Source organism: Neopelma chrysocephalum, unplaced genomic scaffold, assembly GCF_003984885.1.
Source record: "Neopelma chrysocephalum unplaced genomic scaffold, ASM398488v2 Primary Assembly neopelma1_61b, whole genome shotgun sequence".
Classification (NCBI taxonomy): Eukaryota; Metazoa; Chordata; class Aves; order Passeriformes; family Pipridae; genus Neopelma; species Neopelma chrysocephalum.
In genome coordinates this window covers 1,394,409-1,421,525 of record NW_020897717.1, presented here as the reverse complement: position 1 = coordinate 1,421,525, position 27,117 = coordinate 1,394,409, and the positions used below count along the sequence as shown (strand labels likewise).

General features: G+C 33.3%; 1 protein-coding gene across 3 annotated transcripts in view; it reads right to left on the bottom strand.

Moving 5' to 3' along the window:
* DNAH8 (dynein axonemal heavy chain 8) overlaps window positions 1-27,117 on the bottom strand; it is a 134,197-nt gene that overhangs the window by 39,957 nt on the left and 67,123 nt on the right. For all 3 annotated transcript variants that reach the window (XM_027682007.1, XM_027682009.1, XM_027682008.1), the window contains 20 exons: window positions 26,659-26,820; window positions 25,589-25,835; window positions 24,036-24,277; window positions 23,792-23,932; window positions 19,984-20,212; window positions 18,818-18,960; window positions 17,769-17,903; window positions 15,595-15,717; window positions 13,668-13,881; window positions 13,009-13,118; window positions 12,278-12,441; window positions 9,006-9,198; window positions 8,472-8,594; window positions 6,692-6,822; window positions 6,253-6,406; window positions 5,667-5,831; window positions 4,864-5,090; window positions 4,367-4,485; window positions 1,621-1,724; window positions 547-723 (listed from right to left, as the gene is read on the bottom strand). In XM_027682007.1, coding sequence (XP_027537808.1) covers window positions 547-723; window positions 1,621-1,724; window positions 4,367-4,485; window positions 4,864-5,090; window positions 5,667-5,831; window positions 6,253-6,406; window positions 6,692-6,822; window positions 8,472-8,594; window positions 9,006-9,198; window positions 12,278-12,441; window positions 13,009-13,118; window positions 13,668-13,881; window positions 15,595-15,717; window positions 17,769-17,903; window positions 18,818-18,960; window positions 19,984-20,212; window positions 23,792-23,932; window positions 24,036-24,277; window positions 25,589-25,835; window positions 26,659-26,820 — 3,303 coding nt within the window. The remainder of the gene's footprint in view (window positions 1-546; window positions 724-1,620; window positions 1,725-4,366; window positions 4,486-4,863; window positions 5,091-5,666; window positions 5,832-6,252; window positions 6,407-6,691; window positions 6,823-8,471; window positions 8,595-9,005; window positions 9,199-12,277; window positions 12,442-13,008; window positions 13,119-13,667; window positions 13,882-15,594; window positions 15,718-17,768; window positions 17,904-18,817; window positions 18,961-19,983; window positions 20,213-23,791; window positions 23,933-24,035; window positions 24,278-25,588; window positions 25,836-26,658; window positions 26,821-27,117) is intronic.

The following is a 27,117-nucleotide window of genomic DNA, read 5'->3' as shown; positions in this document are numbered from 1 at the left end:
GAAGGTCTTAAGGATATAATACATCATTGATTTCTGATTCCAGAGTTCTTTACTGTTTAATTTTTCAGGGCAGAATAATGAAATTATGTACCACAGCAATGCCTCCAAATTTCTGAACCCTGATTCTGATCCTGTTTCCTGTTTCTCTCAAAATAAAATGTGGCTTTTTGGTGAAGAGACAGCCTTTTATTTGTCTTAAAAGACAGGTAAAACTACTTAAGTGTAAATTAACATTCTGTTAGCACAAGGAGTATTCTCTTGAATTCAGAATAACAGATCCTCTAAAGGCATCTGTAGCTTTTACAAAGATTTACACCTTCATAATGATCAATTATTAGGGTGGAAGCAAAAAATAGTACAAAATAGTTTCTATGTGTTTAAGGTAAAATGTGAGTGCCATAAATATTCATGAGAGACATGTCCACCAACAGGGAAGAGCTGATGACAGCAGTCAAAACCAAGTGACAAATGTATGTTGGTGGCTCCAGCCTTTCATTGGTGATGCAAATAGTACTATACTAATAACAATGTAAGACTTTTATTCACTTTCAGTGCTTCTTCTGCTGCTTCTAATGCTGGTTTAGCTGCCTCCAATTTTTTCTCTGCTTCCTGTTTTTCCAAATCAATTGCATCTACGATTCTTTGTGCTTTATCTTTCACACCCTGGACTTCCTGTTTTACTTTAGATGCAGCTTCAGCACTTTCTTTGACTTCTTCCAGTACCTGTAATTGATAATAAACACAAAAAATGCATAAATCAAAATGGTGGAACAAGTGATTATCAGACACAAGATAAAACAGGTATATAACAACTACTAAAAATATAAAGCTAACCCTAACTAACTACAGCTAACTATATATGGCATAATATAACTATGGAATAAAAATTAAATATGAGAAGTTTAATTTCATCCCTTTCTATTATACATTTCTCTCTTACGAGATTAAAGGCCTTGAGGAATGGAGGCAGTCCCTTAGCAATCACCAGCCAAAAGTTTGCTCTCCATATTAAATATGCACCATCATAGCATTATGGTATCTGCCAGAAAACAGAAGGTCTACATTAATCCATTCCCTAGCACACCTTCCCAAAGAGTAATTTTGGCAACCAGATTTCTGCCAGACCACAAATCCCATGAACACATGGATACCTTGTTAACGGAAAAGACAAAATCTGAAACTGAAGTGTGATGAACGTTTTTCTAAGGAATTTTGAAATAAGTAAAGGCCATTATCACGTTAACTTCTTATCTGCTTGTAAGTGCACATATAACCCCAAATTTAACAAATGTTAACCAAGCACACACACACACAAAAAAAAGCCATGGAAAAAAGGGAACATGATACTTATATGAGTGGGTAAGAAATGGTAGAAGAACAAGGAAAGCACTCAATCTCTGTTGGTTGAGTGAGGTGAGGCAGTCTTAAAGCGCCCCACTTTCAGAAGCAAATGCTGTATCAACAGGCTACAGAGAGAGGACTGAAACCATAGAGAGAAGACTGAAGCCTCATTTTAGACAACAAGACAAATTTTTTGCATTGTGCAAATTATGAGAAAATTCTGCAATAGCATTTTACCCCACTTTATATTCTGATACTACTTAATACTCAAGTACTTACTTTATCTGCCTTAGCAGATGTCACAGCCAGTTCCTTCTCCTTAACAGCCAACTCCTTAGAGAGCTTAGCAACAGATTCACTGGCCTCCATTAGCTTGGAAAGACCTATTAAGAAAAAGACAAAATTCAGAAAAATTGAAACATCTTTTTTTCCTAGTTAGATAATACAATCTAGCTCCAGATCTCACATGCCTTGCACCTTGTGCTCTCATTTAACTTTATGCAAATTTAAATTTATGTCTCATTTAATTTATATAAAAGAGAGAAAGTATGTGTAAGCAGTCATATTATCATGATTATGTCTATATTTTATATTGTGTCTATTTATGTCCTATGGATATAAATTATTTCACAGGCACAAAATTATTATAAACAACCTTAATTCTCCAAAGGAGAAATCCATACTACTTAGTTTTAGTTTGTTATAGCTATAAACGGTATCTAAAATTTTATAGCTGGGATATTACCTGCAATAAAACATGTTTATGCTCATATAGACTTCTTAAAAAAAAAAAAGAGGGGGCTATGTCAAAGATATGTTGTGTCATAAAGTCACAGGACAATCAGAAAATCCAAATGATACTTCATTTTTGTCATTGAATGAAGAAATGACATAAGGACCCATGACTGCCTTCTAATGGGCAGTTCATTCCAGAAAGATGTGGGAAGAAGTGAAGCCAAAAGTGGACCCAAAGATCACAGCAAGATTATGATCTCCACCTCCTGAATATTGATTTTACCCTCTCCGAGTGACAGAGAGTGTAGAAAAGCACATATGTGCTTAGGGCCAGTCTCATCGTAGCTCTTATATATGCTGAAGAAACCATCCATAGAGGCCACTCAGTCTAACAGTTCATAGAATTGAGTCCAACTCCTGGCCCTGCACAGGACACCCCAAGAATAACACCATGTGTCTGAGAGCATCCAGAAAGAGATGAGCTTGGTCCCTCTATAATTATTATATATTCAATCTTTCCCATGCATTCATAGATTCTTTTTTCTCTTCTCTCTTGCTCATAGACTTGTGCAAAGATATTTTGGCTATTCCTGAGCTCCACATTGCATGCTGAAACTTCTCCTCACCCCTTTCTTTACCACTGAATCTTTAAATCATACAAGTTGCCTGGAAGCAATTCCCCTTATTGCCCTCTCTCCCTAAGGGCTTGAGTCAGCACACACTTGCATTTACACTTTTGATGTGCACTGTTTTTCTGTGATGGCTCACCAATTTTCAGCTACCGCATTTCACACACACATGCAGTCTCTTCCAGTATATCTCTTGTTATTCCGAAACAGTTGCCTCATGATTAGGCTACCGCCATTCTTCAGAATCACAGAATCATCAAGGTTGGAAGAGACTTTCAATATCATCTTGTTCAACTGCCAACCCAGCACCACCATAATCACCCCTAAACCATATTCCCAACTGTCATGTCCTCTTGAAGACTTTCAAAGACAGTGAATCCATCACCTCCCTGCGCAACTTATTCTAATGCCTAACCACTCTCTCGGTGAAAAAATATTTTCTAATTTCTAATCTGAATCTCTCCTGGCACAGTTTAAGGCCATTTCCTTTCATCCTTTTACTTGACACATGGCAGAAGAGACCAAACCCCACCTCACTGCAGCCCCCTTTTGAGTAGCTGTAGAGAGAATTGAGGTCCACCTTAAGTCTCCTTTTCTCCAGACTCAACAACCCCAGCTCCCTCAGCTGCTCCTCATAGGATATGTGTCCTAGTTACAGGGGCTGGGACCAGTTTATCACTCTGTGGATATAACCAAAACTGTGTATTCTACACCCTCTATGTTATTTCTGATGGACTGTTAATAAATGGATCATTTGCAGCAGCTGCCCAGGGCACACCTGACACTTTTCTAGAAATTAGTATTGATTGAGATATTTCTTAGAATTTTCCCATTTCACAAGAAACTTGAATTGGCCCAGACATCTTTACGTACAGGACAAACATTTCAACAAGGAGATGAAAAGAGTGATACTATCTCAGCTGAGCTTAATAGCGTTAAATTGAAATCCCATATCAGGATATTTTAACAAACCGAAACAACTGTCAAGGCTGATCTTTTTAACCTTCTAATTCTTTTTGGACATTAGATGAAGAAGACTAAGGATTAAAAGATGGATGTGTGAGATGGTAGCTAAATAATTTACAGTAAATTTTTTGAGAACGTTCCTTAGGATTCAGTTAACAGTGGAGCACATTTGTAGTCAGCGATGACCAGTGTTTTTGTTCTTTTGTAATACATTTTATCTGTGCAAGTGAAGCTAATTAGAATATTTTCTAGCTGGCATGAGTATTGCCTATAAGCTGAGACATGGTTTTCTAAGCATCAGTGATATAGAGGTGCTGCAGTAGAACATATACATGTACATGTTCACATGCACACGATCATTTTGCTTTGAAGACCACATAGGAAACTTGTGATGACACGTCAGAGGCTACTAAAAACTACATGACATTTTATTGACAGTGCTGAAGCTACTTACATTACTACTTCTGCGTTATTTTTGGAAATAGAAAAACTGTAGAAAGAATAAAAAAAAAAACAGAATGAACCCCACCATCTGAAATCTTCAAGGTTCTCAGACTTTTACCCTATCTCAAAGAGGACTGATAATAAGTCCTGATTTCAGGAACTGGCAAGAGACCCATAGAGGAAAATTTACATAATGTGAAAATATTGAAAAAATAGATTATTTGAGATCATACATGGAAATATACGCTTACCAGTTTGCATGCGTTCAGCTTGTTCACTAATACTCTCTAACTTTTCAGTATAAACTTCTTTGTAGCCATTGACAAAAGAGAGATAAGATTTAGGTGTTACATAAGCTCTTCTCCGATACCTAAACCAAAGAATATTGGCAACATCAACTTCGCACATATTTTTGATATGTACATATGATTAATTCCAATGAAAGAGGAAATTATATAAATCAAGTCTCAGTTCATTCAAAAACTTCTTCATAATGCAAATCCTTACTACCAATTACATTGTTTTTATCCACATAAGCAATATTAAAGATTGTTGAATAGTGGGAATGAAGATAAAGACTTTGCAACATAATAATTCTTTTTCATGTCCTTAGGATATAATGATACAACAGATAAATTTTTAATTAGTCTTAAAATACACTTACAGATACATATAACACAATGAGTTCAAAAATACTCTCATGAGCAACATTTTTGGGATTAATTATTGCATTTGTAGAAAATATTACCTTTGGAAATAATTCTCGCAGCTTTCTGAAACTATATCATGAAAGACACCCATGGTTTCCACTATTTCTGTTCTAACTGATGGAGAGCAGACTATATTAAATTCTGAAAGAAAATAACTGGATACAGCTACAAGAGCTTCCTTGGGCCATCGGCTGAACCAATCCATGGTGCACCCTGATATCAGACCAGGAAATTTCAAAGAACGTGCACGGAACTTCTCACCAACCTGAAGAGAGTATCACTGTTAATCTATAATATGATTCTTAATCTAAGGTCAATCAAACTGTTTAATTTGTACAAACAACTAAGTAGTATATTTTTTTGACAATTTTCTGCTTAAAACACGCTGAATTTTTTTTTCTTTTCTAATGGTATTTTGCTACATTTTCAACATTCAATATTTTATGAAATTTGAAGAAAGAAGTTCATGACAAATGTATATGTTTTAATATTTTAAAATGTCAAATACTTTTTTTTAGTTTCCAACAAAATATTGTTTTCAAGTAACAAGCAAGGATTTCAAAAAGATACATTCATTGATGTGTATTAAGAAAGAATATTGCAGGGAAATAAAATAATAATACTTTAACGTGTAAGGAATTATTTAATTAACTATTTTGATGTTAAGTTCTGACAACTTTACTATTTTTTTTATTATCTCAGCAATTACAACTGGACTTCGGTAATCTTATTATGCATCTTAAAACTTCCTTAAAAATATAAAACTTGACTAATCTTCTCACACCATATAGGACAGTTTAATAATGGAAGTAAGGAAAAGAAATACAAAGAAAAAACTTACTGGAGAAAAGCAGAGGACAACATGCAAATTCCTCTTTGCTCGAGTTAAAAAATATTCATAGAGATTATCAAAGGTAGGAGGATGCCGAGGCATCTCTTTTTTCATCACGGCTATTAATGCTTGGGTGATTTCATCCAATTCATCCCGAGGAAATAAATTAGAAATCTTTTAATAAAATAAAAATTGATAAAAAATTTAATTGCATGGATGTAATTATTATAGAATTTATAAATATTTTTCTGTTTATATGTGTATATCTCTCTCTACACATACACAATTTAGACTAAAAACCAAATTCTTCCTTGATTTGGACTTATGTAACTCAATTAAAAACTAGGAAGTCTAACTCTGGAAGAGTATAGATCTTGACTGGCCACTGAATCATCATGTACTTTTATATTGTCCTGGCTTACATTGAAATAGAGATAAAGGAAATATATACCCAGATTACTCCCTATTTTAGAAGTTGAAATATTTTAATCATTCTTGACTCTGCAGCTTATTACCAAAATAAGTAAGCTAGTGAGAACAAATTTTACAGTTTCCTGCTTCCAAAGTACATTGCCTGTCAAGTTAAGACACTTACCTCGCCTGAAGACAGCAGATTATTCACATATTCCAAAAATGACTCCTCTTTTATTTCATTATCAGTGAAAATAAAAGTGATGCCTTGTCCATCTAGTCCAGCTGTTCTATACAACAATTTTAGATCATCTGCCAGATTGGTTACATTATAGGATCTAGGAGCAATAAGGAATATTACCTCTTAATTAAAAACAACTCATAATACTGCTATTTTTTGGAATATAGCATTTTATAAATGATAATGCAAACATCTTCTGTAAAAATACATATTTTGGCACAGGAACAGCTAACACGTCCACCCTTTTCAAGTCAGACTAAATCCAATGTTGTATACACATCAGACAAGAATTTATTGGGAATAAAAAACCAAAACACCAAAACCCCCCTAAGCCCCCCCACAATACCATAACTGTGATTTATATATTTCTTGCATTTCCTACCTGGTTAAAGTGATCTGAAATATTTTATAGCCAGCAATGAAGGAGGCCAACTTTGCAAGACTTTGTTTTCCAGAACCACCAACTCCAACAAGTAAAGCATTTCCATATGCTGTTCGGATAATCCGGGAAATCTATATAGGAAATAATGAAAGAAAATATCACTAATAATTTTAAATTTAAATATTAACTAGCAGAATTAAAAATCTATTATGCTTTACACTTAATTTCCCATATTACAATGTAAAGATTATTAAAAGGATACTTGCAGAAAATTTTTCCTCTCAAAAGAATATTTGTAAATTCTTTAGGAATTTTGTGTAACTAATGAAGAAGATGCATATAAGAATATAGGATGGTTATGATCAGTTACACATAGGATTTAAATACATAAATACATTTAGAACTCCATTTTATGTTAAAGGCATCATCCTGAATGTGTTTAGAAATATCAACAAAAAACTTTAGCTAGAAGAACAAACATAATACATTCCTAATTTTAGGAATCTGAAAGACTTGGACAGAGTTAAACTATCCTTTAGTATTACCTTCTATTTTATCTACCTGCAACATTTCCTTTGTGATAGTTTTCTTACCAAGTCTCTCTGATACAAAAGCTGGATTACAAATTTACTATCTTACTGCTTTTTCACACATGTCCTCTATATACATCATATCTTCTTCAGTTTTATTATATGTTAGTGCACTATTACTTTTCAGATTCTTAATTATGCTTTGGTCCTCATGTAAATTATGCATGAAATGCAAAAGATTGGCATCTACATCGAGCCTTTGAACTATAATAATTTTTTCCTTCTGAGAAATTTTGGCTTAATGCACAGTTTCCTCTAAGCCTATCCAGATAACTATATTAAGGAAGTCTCAATATGAATTATGAGGGTGACTAAATTTATTGTCACTTTAGCACAATTGTCACTAACTGCACAGAGACTTCCAAGGTCTTCTGAAATTCACCTAGCATCACATGAACTATATTTAAAAAGAAAATCATTTACTTCTGTTAAAATGCAAAACAAACACTCATTTACTTCCTTTGAGGTCAGCTAGAAAAGAACAAAACACCTTCATCTGGTTTTTTTTAAGAGCAGTTTTTAGGTGTCTTTCAGTAAACAGATCATCCAAAGTAATTCCTGAGATAACTAACACAACTTCTTAAACCTGAGACACAGTGCCTTAAACAAATCTCATACTTTGTCTTTATTTCCCCCCATGAATTAGATTCTGACTTCAGATGAATTTCTTTCTTATATATTCCTTTCTGCAGAGGGGTACAAATGATTGTAAATTGAGAACCATACTCTACCCTAAATTCGACCGTACACACTGATTCTACTGAAGCCTTGATTTATATTTCTTTTCATGCCTCCCACCCAGTCAGATTCTAACTCATGTTGTTTTGGTCACCTGTCATGTATAGATACCTTTGAAGTGTTCTCTGAATTCTAAATTATTAAAAATCATTCCATATACAAAATATAAATGAAAGACTTTATGAGCTCACCTTTCCTATCAAGGAAAATCTTCATACCTCTGAATAAGTGGAAGGTTAAACAAATATATTAAAGAAGGAATTTATTATAAAACATGTAAACAGGTAAAATGATTGTAGCTCTTTTCCAGTTCTTGAAAATGACTAGGCAAAAATGGCAAGTAGGTTTGGGGATAAGAGTAGCTTTCCAGAATGTGCCCTCTAAGCATAGCTTGCTTATATCAGGAACACTGTTGCGATATTTAAACTAATAAAAAAGTAACAATACAAAACCTTTACAAGATGTGTCATTGCATCCTTGAAAAACACCAAGTCAAGAAATGATCCTCTAATATTTTCATTGTATTGTCCCTGATACGCCCGCAATTTTTCACAAAGAAATTCAAAGCTTGGAACCTGAAAACAAACAAACAAACAAAATCAGTAACAACACTAGTATGGTCCTTCACAATTTATAACTGTACTATTTTTACACAAACTTCAGTTTATACATTGGCCACTGTAATGATATTATCTTGCTAATTCACTGTAAAGATTGTAATTGTGTTTAAGCAGAAATTTTTTGCTAATGGTGGAAAAAAAAAGAAGCACAGAGAATAGGAATGAATAAACCACACTTATATGGCATTACTAACTCTAACATCACTAAAATAATTTATTGCATACTAACCAGAAAAATCTAGATATATTTTCACAAAAAATGTGGTAGGTATTCAATAAAAATTTCTGTATTATATGGGTTCAGCAACATAACATAAATTAAAGGAAAACTTCAGTGCCCAGTATTTTATGTGTAAAATGAAATACCTCCTCATAAACCTTTGGTGCTTGAAGCTCAGCATCTTCTGGTTCCTCACCAGTAGCTTCAGGCTCATCCCGTAAAAAGTCTACAAAATACGGTTCAGCTTCAAGAACTTTGGTTAAATCTGCATCCACATATTCCTCCATTGTTTTAGCAATAGTTGTATCAAACCAGACTGTATCTTCAGGAGTATTAAATCTAAAAATCATAAATTATTACAACTTTCAAAAAAAAATATTTCAAGTTATGTAGGGAGAAAACAGGTAATTAAATACTAAAGAAAACCAACACAACATTTCAAAAAAAAATACATATTAGACAATATATAATAGACAATAGTCGCAGAAATGGATTAGGTAACATTCACAGAAATCAAATGCTTCCATACTCTAAAGTATGTCAGTCACATAAAACATAAAACAAAAATAATTTGACTTCCAACTTTCACCTGGAACTAGGCAATGACAGACCATTTAATTTTTCAGATGAGACAGAATGAAAAAGGGTGAATTCTCTCCCAAAAAACCATTGCTAAGTGACCCTTAACATCTTAACCTGCAGTAGAATAGCATAAATTATGTTATTATAGCATTGCCTATGAAACTGCAATGAGACAAGGAATAGTTAAAGGAAGATAACGTTATGTCGGTACAACCTGACTCCATTCTCAACCTCCCTTACACCAAAACCCATAAATAATAGAGGGGAATATACGTTGGGGTTGGAGGGAGTAATAAAACAAAGTCTGCAAACAGATACTAGTGACTACATGTCATAGTTTAAACAACTTTATTTGCTTCCCTTGATAGATTCAATCTGATTTTAATACAGATCAGACCTTTGATTACTCTGTCAAAGTAGTCTGTTGCTGTGATTATCTGAGAAGCAATCAAGAATTCTACTTGGTAGTTACTGACAAACATAAAAGGCAAGAACCACATAGACCCCAGAAAAAGTGAATTCCAACTGTGAATGTCAAAGTACAAAAAAACCCAACTTTCATTTATTGACTTCTTTTTCTTTTCAGTGATACAACTGAGAGGAAAACAGAATAAACATGAAAAAGCTCAGCGCTCTGGGTTTTCAAATAAGAACTGAAGAACTGTAGTGCAGAGACAGCCTAGATATACAATATAAGTTTCATTCTTGTTAGAGGGGTTTCATGATGACATTATAATACTAACCACTACGAAACCTAAAAGCTGTGTGCAGGAAGGGACTGCATGACTACACTCTCTCTCACCCTCTTTCTAGTGTATAACTTATCTGTGCAAATTCATATCTTCCATGCATGTTTAAAGTCCCCACAACAAATAAAAGAAATAAAAGACTGTTTCAGTAAATGTCAGTGATATTACTCCTAACTTGAAATCAGAAAATAATACACTGTATAGTGCATCAGTGGGTCTGATCCTAACTTTAAATTAAAATTAAACATTTTTGCCCTTTTTATATCAACAGCACTCTGTGGTACATATAAATGCATATGTATATGCATGTATATGTGTATATATATATTTCACCCAATGTGAAAGTTTGTATAATACATGATAGTTCAGGTAGTTAGAAATATCAGCACTCTTAAGACTTTGAGGTGGATTTACACTAAGTAGGCTTTCTCTGGTTACAATAATAATAACTATTAAAGTCAGCAGAAAAGTCTGGTCTCAATTTTTGTGTTCTTGAAAACTGATGAATAAGATTTCCTTCTAGATTTCCCGCATACATTTTCTGAACTTAGCATATATATCTTAGGAGAGAGGAGGTAGTGAGCAGGATTAGAGTTCTTCTTGGGATTTTGAAACTGGTCATAATAGAAATCTTCCCCAGCTCTTAACTCAAGTTTGTTAATGTACTTTCTGGGGAAAAGTGACATGGCCTTTGTCAGTGATTCAGAACTCTCATGCAAGAAAATGAGGGATTCTAGAAGATACAGGTAGAGATGGTAAACAAAACTTTTTGACAATGGTCTATGTTTTGTTTGGAATTGTTTGTAACATTTACATGAAATGGAGGACAGTTGTTTCATCCACAGGTTTTGGCAGTGTGCAATTCAACACTAAGTTTCATATATATTGGTTTTTTTCTGTTTCCACTGAGTACATGCTAAGGTCCACATAACAACATATACTTAGGAGGACTTCCCTTTGTCCCTCTTATATTTCAAAACCAGAGATGAAACTGCTTATAACGCTTTTATACCTCTGCTCTTGCCATTATGTTGAAAAGTTACTAGAATAATATGATTAAGTCTGACTCTGCTTGAATATAACGCAATTGTTATGTATTCATCTTGCCTGCTACCATGCTAAATCATCGACAATAGAATGTATTCATGTGGTCAGCATCTTAAAGTAGAGAAATTCCATTTTAATCTTTTGCAGCTATGCTGAATATTGAAAAAATTCTGGTCATGGCAGGTAACTCCTAATTACTTTCCAATTCAAAATCTTTAGGTCTAATTAAAAGCAAAAGCACTATAATATGTCCTCTTGTGTCCGTGGCAAAATATTTCTCAGTTCTTTCATTTTGTGATAGCTTTATAAAATAAATGAAGGGTAAGAAAATAAGAATACATATTTTTGAGAGTAAAATTTAATTTTAATGCTTTAATTGTAAAACATTAATTTAATAAAAATTATGAAGGTCCTTCCTCAGGACATCAGAATAAAAAAAATTATATTAATTATAATAATTCACAGTAGTAGTAGGTATATATCAAGTTTTTAGTGACAGCTATAGTGCTACTTAGAATTGCACAAGAAAATTAGACACTATAAATAGAAAAATAATACTGCTCTCTAACACATACAGTTCATAGCTGTATCTGTTTTATGAATATTTTGACAGAGATTTAGAGGAGATGGGACAGTTTTTAGCCACAGGCATGCAATCCTGGTTTGTTTGGGTTTTTTTTTCTGTGAGGAGATCAAAGCAATTTTATTTTATTCTTTGCGTATAAATTTAGGACACTGTACAATTTTCTTTTTTACAGTGTAACTTGCTGAGTGTAGCTAAAGCACAAAAAAAAAAGTAGGTTATAACATATAATATGCGCATATTTGGATGTTGTCCACCCAATTACTTGGTTAATCTATCAAAATATAGCATGATATTTATTGGGATAATACCCCAGTGCAGACTTCATGTAAAATAAGACAAAATTTTTCACACTGACCTAATAAGGTTTATCATATTCAGAAGTTATACGGATATATGAGCATATATGAAGTAAATGGCTAAATCTACTAAATATAAAATGCTATACTTATTATACCTGTCAGCAATTACTCTGGTACATTCATGTTTAAAAAGCCTTAAAAGGACAGTGCTGTTGTTGCATTCTTCTGCCTTTATAGTTAACATTCCTTGCCAAATTCTAGAAAGGTCTCGAAGGTTGAAGATATAGTGGAATTTAGATGGTGTAGGCAGCATCTTTATCTAAAGAAAAATATTGTCAATAATAAAAATCAATAACATTTAGATGGAATCAAGAATAATATAAATTATAAATTTATAATTAATAACACATATAAAACATAAAAATAAAAAACCAACTAATCTTCACACATAATAATGTGGGAAAACTCTGCAAGAAGTCACCAAAAGCATCTAATTTGTTTGAAAGCAGAATCTCGCACTAAATGTAGAACACCAACTCTTATAAGATGCAATTGTTTCATATGTTGCTCTGGCTTTATAAGTTAAAAATTATAATTTATAAAGAATTTCGCTCTGTGTTCCTTAGCTATACTGATTAAAATTTGGGTAACATTGATTATAGGAACAAATGGACTGATATTTCCATTCATGTGTTGTATATAGAAATCTGATATTTTCCAGGTTTCATCTCCAAGACATCTTTCTCCCTTTTATTTGTTTGTTTGGGTTTTGTTTTTGTTTGTGTGTTTTTGTTATAGATATGTTCTTAGAGAATAGTCACTTAAATTACACCAATAGGCACTCTGTTCAGACTGATTGTGATAAAACTTTTCCTGTAATTTATACCTTTGTCCGCTGCCACAATATTCTGCCTGTTGAGACCAATTTTTCCACCAGACCACATACTTCAGGCTGGAATTCTCTACAGGAATGAAAATATCCACAGGCAATAACACCTGAAAATATAAAATGCAATATAAATTAATCTCAGGTTGTAGGATATAATAAGGTAGGTTGTGAGCAAGACATATTAGTACTTATTTAAAACACTAATTGGTAAAACATAATTTTATATTACAGGCTAAATGATTTTTCTTTGCTGCCTATGGCTTTTCTGAACTGGCATTGTAACAACGGGCAGTACGTGCTGGCTTTTCACAATATACCATATTGACAGAGCTAACAAAATTGAGAAATTTAGCAACAGAGTGCATTTCAGACAGTGCAGAGGTAGAATGGTAACCTACAGAGTAATAACAGTGCTCATAGTCTTCCAGGAAATGTCATTACTTTCTTAACATTTGTTTGTCCAAAATTAGAAAAGCAAGCATTTAAAAGGGTTAATTTCTCTTCCATAGGACTATTTTTGCTGTAATACAACTTCAGATTTTTCATTGGAAGTACTCTGAATTTGCACAATGAAAGTGAGAAAGAGAGTATACTTTCATACATTTTAAATCAATTATTGAAAAAATAAATTATACTAAAACAGAAGAAAGAAGTACCAAATATTTTGTCAATGGATGCGTTGGATGGCAATGTACAATTGAACACAGAAAACTGTCTTTTTAAACGCTGGGGAATATCATTACGGCCTCCTCCAGGATGTATCATTGCTGCTATTATTTGTACATCTACAATTGTAGTGAAGTCTCCAGGTTTATCCAAGCTGTACATTCCTCTCATTTCCATCATCTGACGGACAATTTCGTTTGTTATCTGCAAGTTTATGCAACTTGTACAAATTAGAAATTCATGCAAGAAAAGAACAAAATATACCATGATAATTTAATTTTGTCTTGTAACTTTACCATTAATCCATGGAGAAATATTTTCACTTTAATCTAAAACCAGATTAAACTTCCTTCCTTAGTCATATGGGTGATCTTGGATTTTGCAATTTTAAATTGCAGAAAAATTCTTTCATGGCTGTACTATCGTATAATATCAAGAAAATGAAACTAAAAGTTAAGGCAATGTACTGGGGGGAAAATTTCTCTGTTCCTTATTTTGCTGCTGGACGTTTAGCTACAGATGTTCAAACTACGCTTTTCAGTTCAACCTTGGGTCTCCTTTGAAGCAAAACAACTAATTCTTTTCTGAAAGAGGAAGATGTTTATTTTGAAAAGGCTATTCACTCTACATTCCACTCTACAGCACCTGAGTTAACCCCCATAGCAACTGCTCCAACAATATTCAGCAAGCCTTATGTATATGCCCACACACCTCACCAAAACCAACATGATATGCAGCAGGGCACTGATTACAAACCATCATCCCATAAAAAATATTTCAACAATGTCTTGGGGCTATAATGCAAGACCTACTGGAGATCCTTTCCTAATGGAGATCCTTGCTTTCCTGGAAACTGCCTGAGCCTGTAAGAGCTTTTCCTCAAACAGAGCCACCCGCGTTCTAGACTGTGTTGACAAAGTAGCTAGTGTTGTGGGTTATTCAACAGTAATTTCAACTTTTTTTGAAAAATTGCAGTTCTCTAAAGTGAGAGCAAATGATGCAAACCAAAGAACTGATATAGGTTGGCATTTGTGTAGAAGGTCGGGTTCCACTTCAGAGATACTAAAAACTCACGCTTGGCCTCCATTTTACAAAACCAGCTTTCTAAAGTGAAGAAGAGGAACTATTCAGTCCACAGAGACCCACCTAAATCCATACTGCTACTTAAATACATGCCCGGGCCCACTCTCACAACCAGACCTACTAATCATGCTGTTAACAAACCCACTCAATGCTATCAGCAGCCTTAACACACACTGTGAGCTTCACAGAAGGCAGAGAGACTGAACATTCAAAAGTGCAGAGGCCTCAGGTTCCTCTTTTGTTATTTACTCTGAGCAAATTTTAAAAAGTCATAGTAAGCATATTTGGTCTTTATATTAGAATAGACATTTCAGAAGACCTAACATCATGGACTTCAAGTACTTCAGACTTACTACAGGAAGAAACTGTGAAAGACTTTTGCCTGTTCTCCAAAAGCATATAGATACTACACGACCAAACTGTAGATGGGCTTATTAAAAGCCAATGTGTTACCCTTGAATTTTTCACAGCCTTTATTTCTTTCTCCAAAGTATCACAATTACATTTCACTGAAAGTTTTTTTACTAGTGTTTTCAAATTAGTGTCAATCTTGAAAGTAATAATATGCTACTTTAGTACACGGATGCTTTTTATTTAGACTTACAAAAATGAGGAAGAGGAGATTATGTAAAATATGGTACCATTATTGTGCATGTCCCTTCAGTAACTCTAATTTGCTCTCTTTTCTTTTTTTGTCAGTGTATCATAATTAGAAAGCATTTCCAATAATTAACAGTTAATTAAAATATTAAGAAGTCCACTGATTTCCGTGTGTATGTATATAAAAAGCACAACAATTTGAGAATAAGTTGTATATGTTAAAAACCAGTTTACCTGATCTCCCCATTCATTGATAAACGGCATATTGATATCATCAATAAAAATAGTCATTTTTCTGCCTCCAGGAGGTCCATAAGTACTTCCAACACGTTTGTCCACATAACTCTCTATTGTCCTCTAAAAAAGAAAAGAAAATCCTCATTTTGCATCTAAAGCAACAATATTTAAAATGCATTGTTGAAAAGTGTGTTTCTGCTTTCTGCTACAGTTCTTATCCAGTGATTCCCTCTGTTTGTAAGCAGTTTCACCTTTAATTCTATGATTAAGGAACCCAATTCCTAAGGAATCCAGTTCCTGTCCTGCAACCTTCTGGTTAGCAGAGAAGTTTTTAAAAAGATTTCAAACTTAGAAATTATTATTTCATTATCAACATTATTGTTCCTCTAATATCAATTGTTTTATATTTGCAATACAACAGCAGACCATACACAGGCAACTTAGAGTCCTTTCACAATGATTTCCCAGATGTCTTGTGAGTGATGTAATGCAGAATTTTAATATTTTGGTGGCAAGAAGCTGAATGCAATAAACAAGTAACACTGATATACAATTGAAATGTTTCTTCAAAGTTCTACAGCTCTACAGCCTTTCTAAAGATACATAAGCAATTACAGAAAAAACACCTTACAAGGCAGCAGATGTTTTCCTTAGACAAATAGGTTTTTCTCTCTAAAAGCACAAATGTCATCCTATATGAGTAATGTGGCATGTGCTGTCATAAAGACAGAAGTATTAACAGCATTTTAGAAACAGAAAATAGATATAAGTTTTGTCCAATGTTTTTGTCCTGTTTTTACAACAATATATTAGCTGAGTATTTTAAAGGCATATAGAAAATATATGGTTAAGGTGAAAAAGAGAAACTAAGTGATTACATAAGAAATCAAAAACTTTGTAACACATCTAATGCATCCAAAATCATGCAATCTTTCAAATATCCTCAGAATGATGACTCAAAATTAAAAAAAAAATATTTTGAGTGTAACCCTTTCAAGTGCTTAGAAGGATTTCAACTGTTTTTTCTGCTACATCTCTCTCTTGGAAATCAGCTGAGTGAACTATGTATTCAGCTAGCTAGCTGCTAAGAGGGAGCATATCTTCTGAGGTAATACAGGACTGCAGCAGAGACAAGACATACTAAGATCCTTTCACAGACTCTCTGTACCAGAGATAAGGAAGCCTGCAGTTTGTTTGCAAGACAGTAATGTTCTGGGGACCCATAATAAACTAAGTAAAGGACACCAAGACAGAAATACTGACTGTTCAACAAATCTTGTATGCATGAAAGGATGACCGTCTTATTCTGCCATCCAGTTGATACAAACCATGGCCAAAGATCTTATACATAGAATACCTGCTGAGAACAGCTGAGCAGACATTCTTTGAGTTTGGTATTTTTTAAAAATAAATGTTTAATCCATTACTTTTCATCATTTTCTTAATAAAATTTACATTAGCTTCTTAAAAAATATGTTTGATTTTGGGATGGAGTTTGCAAGACCTGTTCCGCGAGCAGATTTTTCAATCTAGAAATATTCCAAAATCATTTCTTTATCCTAGTGGAGGCTTGTCATCATGAATTCATTGCATTGAATTGGTAATGAAGCCAATTCAACTTACAGGATCACATCTTAGCAAATCAGTAGTATCATATCATAGCACAGTGATATAAATGATGCTTTTGATCACTTGAAAAAAACCAAACTATCTACAGATTTTGCCTCTACTTATATGGATTTTTACCAGTTACATTGGGAAAGAGAAATTTCTACAAAAGTTGTTTTGCTAGAGGTCCTTAAAGATTGAATTTCTGATGCTGTAGTCGCTCCTGAGCTGAGGAAAAATAAAATCATTTGTAAGTTGAAAGCTGCTTATAAAAAATATAGTTGTATACTAAAGAAACAGGAAAAAAAATGAAGTATAACCAAAAATCTAAAAAGAAAAGGTCTTCAACAAAAAATGCACACAGTAATCATGGATATATGTATCTCTATGTCAGTGGCTATATTTCATTCATTTTTAATAGAATTTTCTGAAATGTTGAAGTTACTTAGATGAAAAAGATACTTTAGACTTTAATCCTAAATCACTTATCATCAGAATGAAGTACACTTTATACAATTAGCAAGGAAATTATATACAAGATTGCTTAAAATCTATACTTTTACCTGAAACATAAATGGTTCCGTGGCAGATGAAAAATTTAAAGATTTTGACAAGTGCTCTTCTGGGTCATATCTCTTCATATATCCCTTAATCATGACTGTCTTTGCAGTTCCCTGTTCTCCTATAAGCAAAACAGCCTGTAACAGATATTTAAATCACATAAGTAGTACAAAACCTTATAATTATATATGCATAACAGATCTATTTTAGAGAAAGGATTAGTCTCTGTGTCTACTTTTAAATGATATATTTTCTGATGGGTTTTTCCTGTGACTCCATATGCAGTGATACAGTATGTGTTTCATGTGTTTTTCATCTCACACAGATTCTCCAAGAAAATTATTTACAGAGTCAAAAGAGAAAGGAAGAAGCAAGATTTTCTTCCATTTGCCTCACTTCTTCCAGTTTCCAATATATTCACTGCAGCAGTCTCTTTTAGTGGATGACCCTAAGGTGGCTTCCTTTGTAATGGAAAGTAACTTCTGACATCTAATTGGAATATAAAATTTCTACAATTTGTTTGGGCTATAGGTATCCTTTTTGACATGTGTCCTTCTTCCCAGCACTGTTCTCTCCTCTTCTACATTTGTGCTATTAACTGCACTTAACTGCTATTAACTACAGCTTTCCTAGTGTGAGGAAAAAGGTTAGAAATTACAGATCTTAAGTGAACTGCCTTGTGAAATTTATTTACCTTGTTTCCCTGTTCTAGAAAGTACAAATCCAAAAAATGAATATGATGTAAAGACTACGAACATAGTTTTCTATCTTTCTCTGAGAAAAGTGATAGGTTGTTGAAGGCAAACTTTTATGATAAAAATTATTTTATAAAAAGGGTATTTTGAAAGTTTTGTCCGTGCACAGAAAAAAGTACGGAGAACTCATGTTAAGAAACTAAAAATAAAGCAACACATAGATAATGATACATCCAGGAAGAAATTACTAGAGACCAAGAACATGAAGAATATTTCAACACACAGTTACTTTATAAGTAACTTCCTATTTATTTCATATAGTAGGTATATACTTAAGTAACTAATCCTGTACTTACTTTCTTTTGTTTTGCAATTATGTCTATCAAAAACTGAGTTCTGGTATTATCAACATTCGGAACCAGAATAGATGCATAGTCTGGGACATGATCTGTTGGATAAACGTATTCCTGGACTCTTTTACTCCAGTGCTCCCAGTTACCTGAAAGGACAATAAAAACAAAAACAAACAACAACAACAAAAAACAAAATCAAAAACAAACAAACAAACAAACAAACAAAAGAAAATATCTCACATTTTGGTCATGATAAATATCTTGTTAGCATAATAATTTTAAAAATATATGTTATGGGTAAAATACTACAAAATATAAAAAGGGATAAAATTTTTCAAATCCAGCTAAAAGGCATGTAACAAAGGACGAACTTAGTCATGACTCCTAATTACTCCACAATCCTACCAAATACAGACATATTTCTTAAATTTATATATACATATCTAAATAAAAACCCCAAAACAATATTTATCTAGAAACTAATTCTCACACTGCTGGTGAAAAATTACAGAACATCAGAGTATGGATTGCACATGTGTACACTAAAACAACATTGTTGGCAAAAAAAAAAAAAGAAGTGAATTTGGATAAGAGAGAAATCGATGTATTCAGGGGAGGACATAGTCTGGCATAGTTATAAGTTTTCTATAGCATTGGTTGTGTGGGGTATTTAAACTAAAAAATTTGTTCTGGAAAATAGCACACTATCCAAAATATCAAGAATCACAGTTTTCAAAATATCTCACCAGTCTTATAGTTTTATAATCTGTAAGATTTACAATTGATTATTGGATGTGGATAAATAATAATTACTAAATAGAATTAAAATCAAATTTTATTCTTTTAACAAAAACTACTAGCTGTGAGAAAATTAAACATAAGATTAATATTAAGTTTGACTAAACCAGCCTAAGGATAAATTATCTAAAAATTGTAGGATGTTTAAGTTAATAGAAAAGTAACCTGTATCAATGAAACTAAAAACAAAAGAAATAAGAAAATGCTAGTAATGAGCACTTTATCTCGTTCCTGACTTCTTACATCCAAGAGGTGCTGGTACTACACAGTTACCAAAAAAACTCCACTCATATGGCTGTATAATAAGGACTGAAGGAGTAATAGAGTTTTAAACCAACAGTATAAAAAAGAATGTTAGTGATTTTTCTTACCTTGCTCAGAAACATAAAATTCATACATCGTTTGACTGCTGCCACGGGGGATTTTCGGTAAGTCTAATTTGTTATCATGAGCTCTAATGAAGGCTTCAAGTTTATCTCTACTATCCAACTCCAGAAGGGCACCTAAACTCCACATTATTGCAAAGCAGAACAATTTTTGCAGACGAACTGGATTACTTCCTTCCTTTGGTGAAATCAAGCCCTCCAGAAGATTAATAGACTGAAAATATTTTAAAATATGCCTTAAGAAACTATTACATAATCACTTTTTATTTCCATATATATGTATGCACATGCATTTTTTATATCTATTAAAACATTAAATCAATACAGATTACAAAGGAATAACACAAAATTCAGAACTACAAACCCAATAAAATTTATTAAATATATCTATATAAAACTGGATAAAATTTTCAACATACTGAAGTAATTTGATCATCAGCTGCCCTTTGAAATTATGCCTGTATAATAAACGTTATTTAAGAGCTAGGGTAACAAAACAGCTTTTTAAGGGATTTTATAATATTCAGAACTCCAAGAGTAGGTGGAGCCTTGCCATTTTCAGCATCTGTCTGATGTATTTATCTCAGTTATGGTCAAATAATGCATCTATCATATTAACTTCTATTTTGTGCTTTTAAAAAAAACAGATTAAAATACTGAATGTTAGATTGCTTCACTCTGTTTCTAAGGAACTAGAGTCCAGATTGCAGAAGACTAGTAACTTGCTGTCTATAACTCTGTGATGTTGCTCATGAAGTCAGATGCTTGACTGTCTTTGAGAATATAATTTGTACTCCCTTTCTATATAAGGTAGTGTCCAGCACATTGCTTCAAAATATGTCCTTTTAGCAGTGAAGCTGATTTCAGTCAGCTCTTGGAATTAGTATTCTTTATGCTATCTTGGATCTCATACTTGAAGTGGGAAGTAATGCAGTAACACATACTTTCAATGCAGTCTAACGGACATAAGTAGTTAGAATATTTTTGATCAGTCAGTATTAATAATGCTTCATAATGTTAAAACAATGTCAGTCTTTTTCTTTAGAAGACAATTGATTTATCTAATTTTTTTCCAGGACAGGCTGTGTTCCAGTTTATCTGAACAAAATCTTTTTGTTCGCTCAAATACAAGCTTGAGTTCAAAATTTCCAAAGATGTTTTGGGTCTTGGTAATATTCTGTAACAAGTTTTTGAAGGAAAAAAAAAAGAGGAATTAAACTGACACAAAAAGACACACATAAAAGGCAAAAGTTCAGATGAAAACTTCCGCTTGCCCAGTATCTCATGTGCAATAGTGACCGAAAGTGGAGAAGAGTAAAAGTAAAGAAAAAACTCTTGGCTCGTGGTGGTGCTGGGTGTAGTACTTCCTGTTGGTACTCTCTTCAGCTTTTGACATTCTGAATGATATAAGTTTTTTCTTTTTAGTAATCCTCTATGGTTTTTTCCACCCTGAAAATATCAAGAGTGGTCTTGAGCATTACATAAGCTTTTATTGTCTATAACAACCTTTAGCAAGATGTTCCATAGGTCTGCTATTCATGGCTTTGAACAGTTGTTTTCTCCCTGTGTGAACCCCTTCATGCTTATCTTCACGCAATTTCATTTGCCATTTTATTACCTATTTATTCAGTGTCATAAAGTCTGTCTACAGTTCTTCATGGTTAGATGTTTTGTCCTTACTACCCTGAATAATCTAGTATCATCAATCAACTTCTTCACCTAAAACTTTTCTGAATTGTTTATGAACATTTTGAACAGTACTGATCCCAGCAAAGGTGAATCAGGATCAGTGATAACCTCTGCCCTTCCTAAGAACTCATAATCCAATCACACATTTCATATCTTCTAATAGGTTATTTATCTAGAAATGAATCTCCTATCTTCTGCTATGACTGTTTAGCTTTCATGTAAATCCCTGGTAAAGAACTATGTCAAACACCTTTGATCCTTCATGCAGGCTATATCAATCAGATCTCCTTTAGCTACAAGTTTAATCACTTTTGGAATTGACTTGTAAGGCAGGACAACCCTAAACAAAAAAAACTGTATTGAATCTCCTAAGGTAAATTATATTTGTCTACCTAATGAAGTGGGCCAGAGGATGGTAAAATGTTAGAAAGTTAGTGGAAATTACAAGGAGGAAAGCAAGGGTGAGGTCACTTCTATATAAAACCATCATAAAACTATTATAGGTGAATAGGCAGCTTAAATTGTGAATGCTAACAAATGGAAGATAATTGGATCCATGTGCATGTTTGGGTGAATGTCCAAAACTGAACGTCAGAACTGAAACACAAGTCTGCTAGATGCAACGGGTTTGATTTGGTTGTAAATTTTGAAAAGATCTGAACTTAAACAAAAGCATGTCCTGAATCCTACAATTAATAGAGACGTAAGACCAAACCAATCAAGAGGCTGAAAAGGTACAGGGCTTCTGCATATAGATCATTTATGGCAAAACTGGAATGTAAAGATTCTTTTCAAGCGGGATAAAAGCTCTGGTCTCACTGGCTCTTAGGTAACCCCAGCATGGAGACCCCTTAAGACTTAATTATTCTGTCACACGTGGGACAGAAATGTACTAGAGATTTTCATTCACAAGAAGAAACATTCAATACAGCTTAAATCTGGGAAATATTTCCTTGACCAAGCAGTATGAGCAGAGCACTAATTTGCTGACACTTCCTAACAAGCGCTAATCAAAAATAACATAGAAACTTTTAATCATAGAAAAAGTATTCCATGAAGACAAGCTCAATTCAGTCAGGTTTCACAGATAACAAATATAGAGGAAAAACAATATATCACCCAAAAATGTTGTGCGTAGCATGTCAACCTATCATCAGAAAGTGGTAAATTACATAGTTTCTGCCTGTGGACTTCAATCCTATAGATACATTCTATATCTATAATTCTATAGATATCCATTTGCTACTGCACAATTAAGCTTTGCAGCATTTACTGTGGCTATTAATTTACAGCAAAATACTTCACAACCTAGAAAATCTGAAGCTGACTGTCTAAAGTACAACAAAAAGATATTAAACTAGCCAATTTTCACCCAATACTAAATTGAAGTGTTATCCAGAACATGATCTTGTCTAGCCTCTTATTCAAGGGCACTACTGAATTTTTTATGTGTGTAAATATGAAACCGAGATTACATGGACAAATGAAAAGTCTGGAGACTTAGAATCTGCAGATGACAACAAACTCATTAACAAATCAGCTGGAGACATGCAGTACAGGAATTACAGTCTTGCAAAATCTGCCACATATTTTTATTATTAATAAATCACTGATATAATTTCGACTCACTCAAGATAGCATTCCAACTATAAGAAGGGAGAGGCAAAAATTACTACATTGACCTTGGATGAGCTGATGGACAGAATAACATCTATTACATCTGGAGATAAAAAGATTCTCTCCCTCTGCTAACACTACCAGTAGGGTTACACTGACCCTTATCACAATTTTTTTGGTATTAAAAGTACTGGACTGAGTCCACTTGCTTATTAAACATATGCTTCTGAAAATTTACTGAAGCTTACAAATTCCTGTCATTTGAAGACTAGCCTAGGTATGAAACGATAAAGAGAAGTAAAATTTTCTTCTGCACAACTCTAACCATTCCTTTTATATTGCCCAAGAAACAAATATTGAGTTTGAGCTTTTCTTTGTCAGGAAACATTGAAATTAAGTTTTGTTGCTATCGAATGTTCGCTTTGCTAATTCTGCACATTTAAGATTGTCAGTCAATTCATACAAATTCATACTGTATCTGTTTTACCTGCATTATGTAGTTACATTCCAGAAGCTCCATTTTTGGATTAAGGTTTAGTTTCATATATGTATATGCTGGTTCAAAGATTCTATCATACAAACTTTGCAAAACTTCAGCTTCTTGAGCAGAACGTTTCTTCAGCCATGCCTGGAAAAAACATCCCCAATATATAAAATGTATAACAAGGTAAAATTCTGTATAAAATATATAGCAAGGTAAAACTAGAAGCAGCCAGCAATGATTATCTTACTTGCAATATTGGTTTCCAGTTGAGGACAGAAGAACTGATGAAGACCATACCCATTCGAGAAACTGTTGCTGGAGAGGCATTCTCAATGTTGTGGACCTCAAATAACAGTTTACATGTAGGAGACATAGGAATTCGATCCCCATTTGCTAGAGTGAGGGTCTTGTTATCATCCAAAACTGAATTTAAATTCTCAATCCAGATTGCATCTACAGGACCATCTAAAATCAGAAATATATTTTCACCTGGAAAAAATAATCAAAAGAGATATAGTTCATACCATCAAGCTGAAATAGCAAGAAAATAAGTTTACAAAAGATGGTCTAGAACTTAAATGTACAAAAATTTATTTTATTTATTGTAGTTTCTGCCATCTCCATGGATGCTCATTACTGAATAAATTGCATATTTAGGTAAGGAACTATATTTGAAATTATTAGTAGCAAGTAAGGGCACAAATATATCTTTATAATGTTGAATATTTGTTACCCTGGCTGGCTGCCAAACAGAAACTGCTCTACTCTCTCTTTCCCCGTCCTCAACAGGACCGAGGGACATAAGGTGAAAATGTTTGTGTGTTGAGATAAAGACAGGTAGATCATTTGCCTGCTGTCATGGGCAAAACAGACTCGGCTTGGCAAAAATTATTTTATTGCAAATGACATAGATTTGGATGATGAGAAACAAAGACAAACACCTAAAACACCTTTCCCCCACTCCCTTTTCTTCCTCTGGACTCAACTTCTTTCCTCCCAACATAATCGAACTCTTCCTTCTCCTGCCCCACCTGTGCTCCAGCAGCACAGGGAAGATGGAAAATTTCTCATTTTGCCACTAAAATAAGGGTTATTTGGGCAACTAAACAAAAGGCATTGAATATTCACAGATCCCACCCAAGTTAATGAAATCTATGATCACTCATCCATTCTTAAAATCTAGTTACTTTCCTTTTATTTTGAAATACAGATGAAAATACCTAAATTTTTGCAAGCAAATTTTATCTTCATTTGGAATATACAAAATTTCCAATTTCCAAGAAAAAACATATACGTTTCCAATATAGAAAATTCAATTTTAAAATTAACCTCCTTCCAGGAAGGTTCTCTAGAAGAATTCTCTTTCTTTAATGTAAGTATTTTTATTTTTTCAGATACAAATGAAACTCTGTGAAAAAGAATTCAGTATTCCAATAATAAAATATTGAAACATAAAACTGGGTAATCAATGTGTCAAAAACCACAGGATAAACATTATTTTAAAGATAGTGCCATTAGTACAAGTAAATCTAAACTATAATTTATTAGTTTCCAAATAACACATCTGCACTGTAGAATTGAAGCGGCAAGAAAATCATCAATTTTTTAATGTAGATATACTACTTAAATAATAAATTTTTAAACTGTTGCCCTTCTTAAGAAGTGAACTGTAACCTCATCTATGTTCTCTATAGTTTCCCTCAACAGGGAACTTCACCACATTTGCAAATTCAATACACTTTTTTCAATATATCATTCCAGATGTATTTTTATGATACCAAGCACAAAGTATTTATATACCCTTTTTGGTTTTCAGTGTTTTCCTCCACAGTGTAGAAAAGATTCCATCTGTCCAATCATTAGTTGCAGCATCTAGTTTTCCAAACATTTGAGGAGCAGTAATAGCTTTGGGGTTCATTCGCATTTCCCTATGAGGTTGGCCACATTCTGTGAGTGCTTTCATTAATACAGTTATGACCATTGTTTTTCCAGATCCACTAGGTCCAAGTGTCATCAACCCATGACGTACTAGAGAAGTTTCATACAACTATTAACAAAATCAAAATATTTCAATTAAAAAATCAAAATAAAATAAAACAAATATATGCTTTAAAAAGATTTTTGCTTGCACTTAGGAGTGATGAAAAATATACCAGACATACAAATTATATGCTCAGAATTAAACTCAGCATGCATTTGCTGAATTTTAGTGTTTTGTGGAATAGTACATAACATTCTAATCTTCTAAGCATCAAGAAAGTCTACTATAAACAGTTTACAGGACTAAATCTTACCTAAACTTTTCAAAGCAACTGAAAATAGTTTTACCAGATTTTAAAAAGTATTTTTCATATTATTCAAATGAAAAAAGGAATAGTAGCAAAACATTAATGCAACAGAAGTATGATTCATCACTAGTGCTAAAATACCTGAGTATATGAAATAAACATAGGGACTGCACTTTCTCCAGGACTGTATTTGAGTTTAGTTTCAGAAGAGTTCTTTACTGAATTTTCTGTTTGTCTTTTAATATTAGCATTAGGCTTGCTACGGAAGTGTCAGGGTCTGCCTATACAAGTATCTCCTGTTGAAGGAACTGAAGGGATCAAAACAGTGATAGTTCTCCTGGATGCCAGCAGCTTGTAAGATGAAGCTTATATGGTTCTTCCTCTGCAAGCCAGATAAAGGCTTATAATCAGTACAGGAAGAAGACCTACAGGCACCACAGTGAGTCACTTGCATAGATCTTACACATACAACCTTCATTTTTTCCCATACTAGATGTGCAGTTTTGAGTGAGACAGTGGTTTAACAACCAACATGTTGTTCTGACTCCTGTTTCCGAAAAACGTTTCAGAAAAAAAATTTACCTGAACAAGCTTAAGATTCCACGGTGGATGATTAACCAATCCTGCCTCTTCAACCTGATGAGCTACTGCAGTCTGAAGCTCAGCATAAGTGCTACTGTCTAACTGTATCCCCGGAAAGAGATCATTGATAAGACTAAGAAACAAAGGTTCATCTTCATCTATCTGAAACAAAAAAATTTATTAAGCAGTTAAAGAAAGTACAGTTATCCAAAGAATTTTTTAACCAAAATTAGTCTCTGTTTTAAAAGAATAAGTAGTAAGAATGTATTTTCTAAATACAGATGCTTACAGACAGCCAACAGGACAGCTTATTACAAAAATAGCATTTTGAAAATGTCATTCACATGCCACACAAAATATAAATTCAAAACTGAAGGAAATTTGCCACTGAGTAGACACTGGAATCTAGTTGTAAAATTGATTTGTAAAACACTTCCAGCATATATTGGAAAGAACATC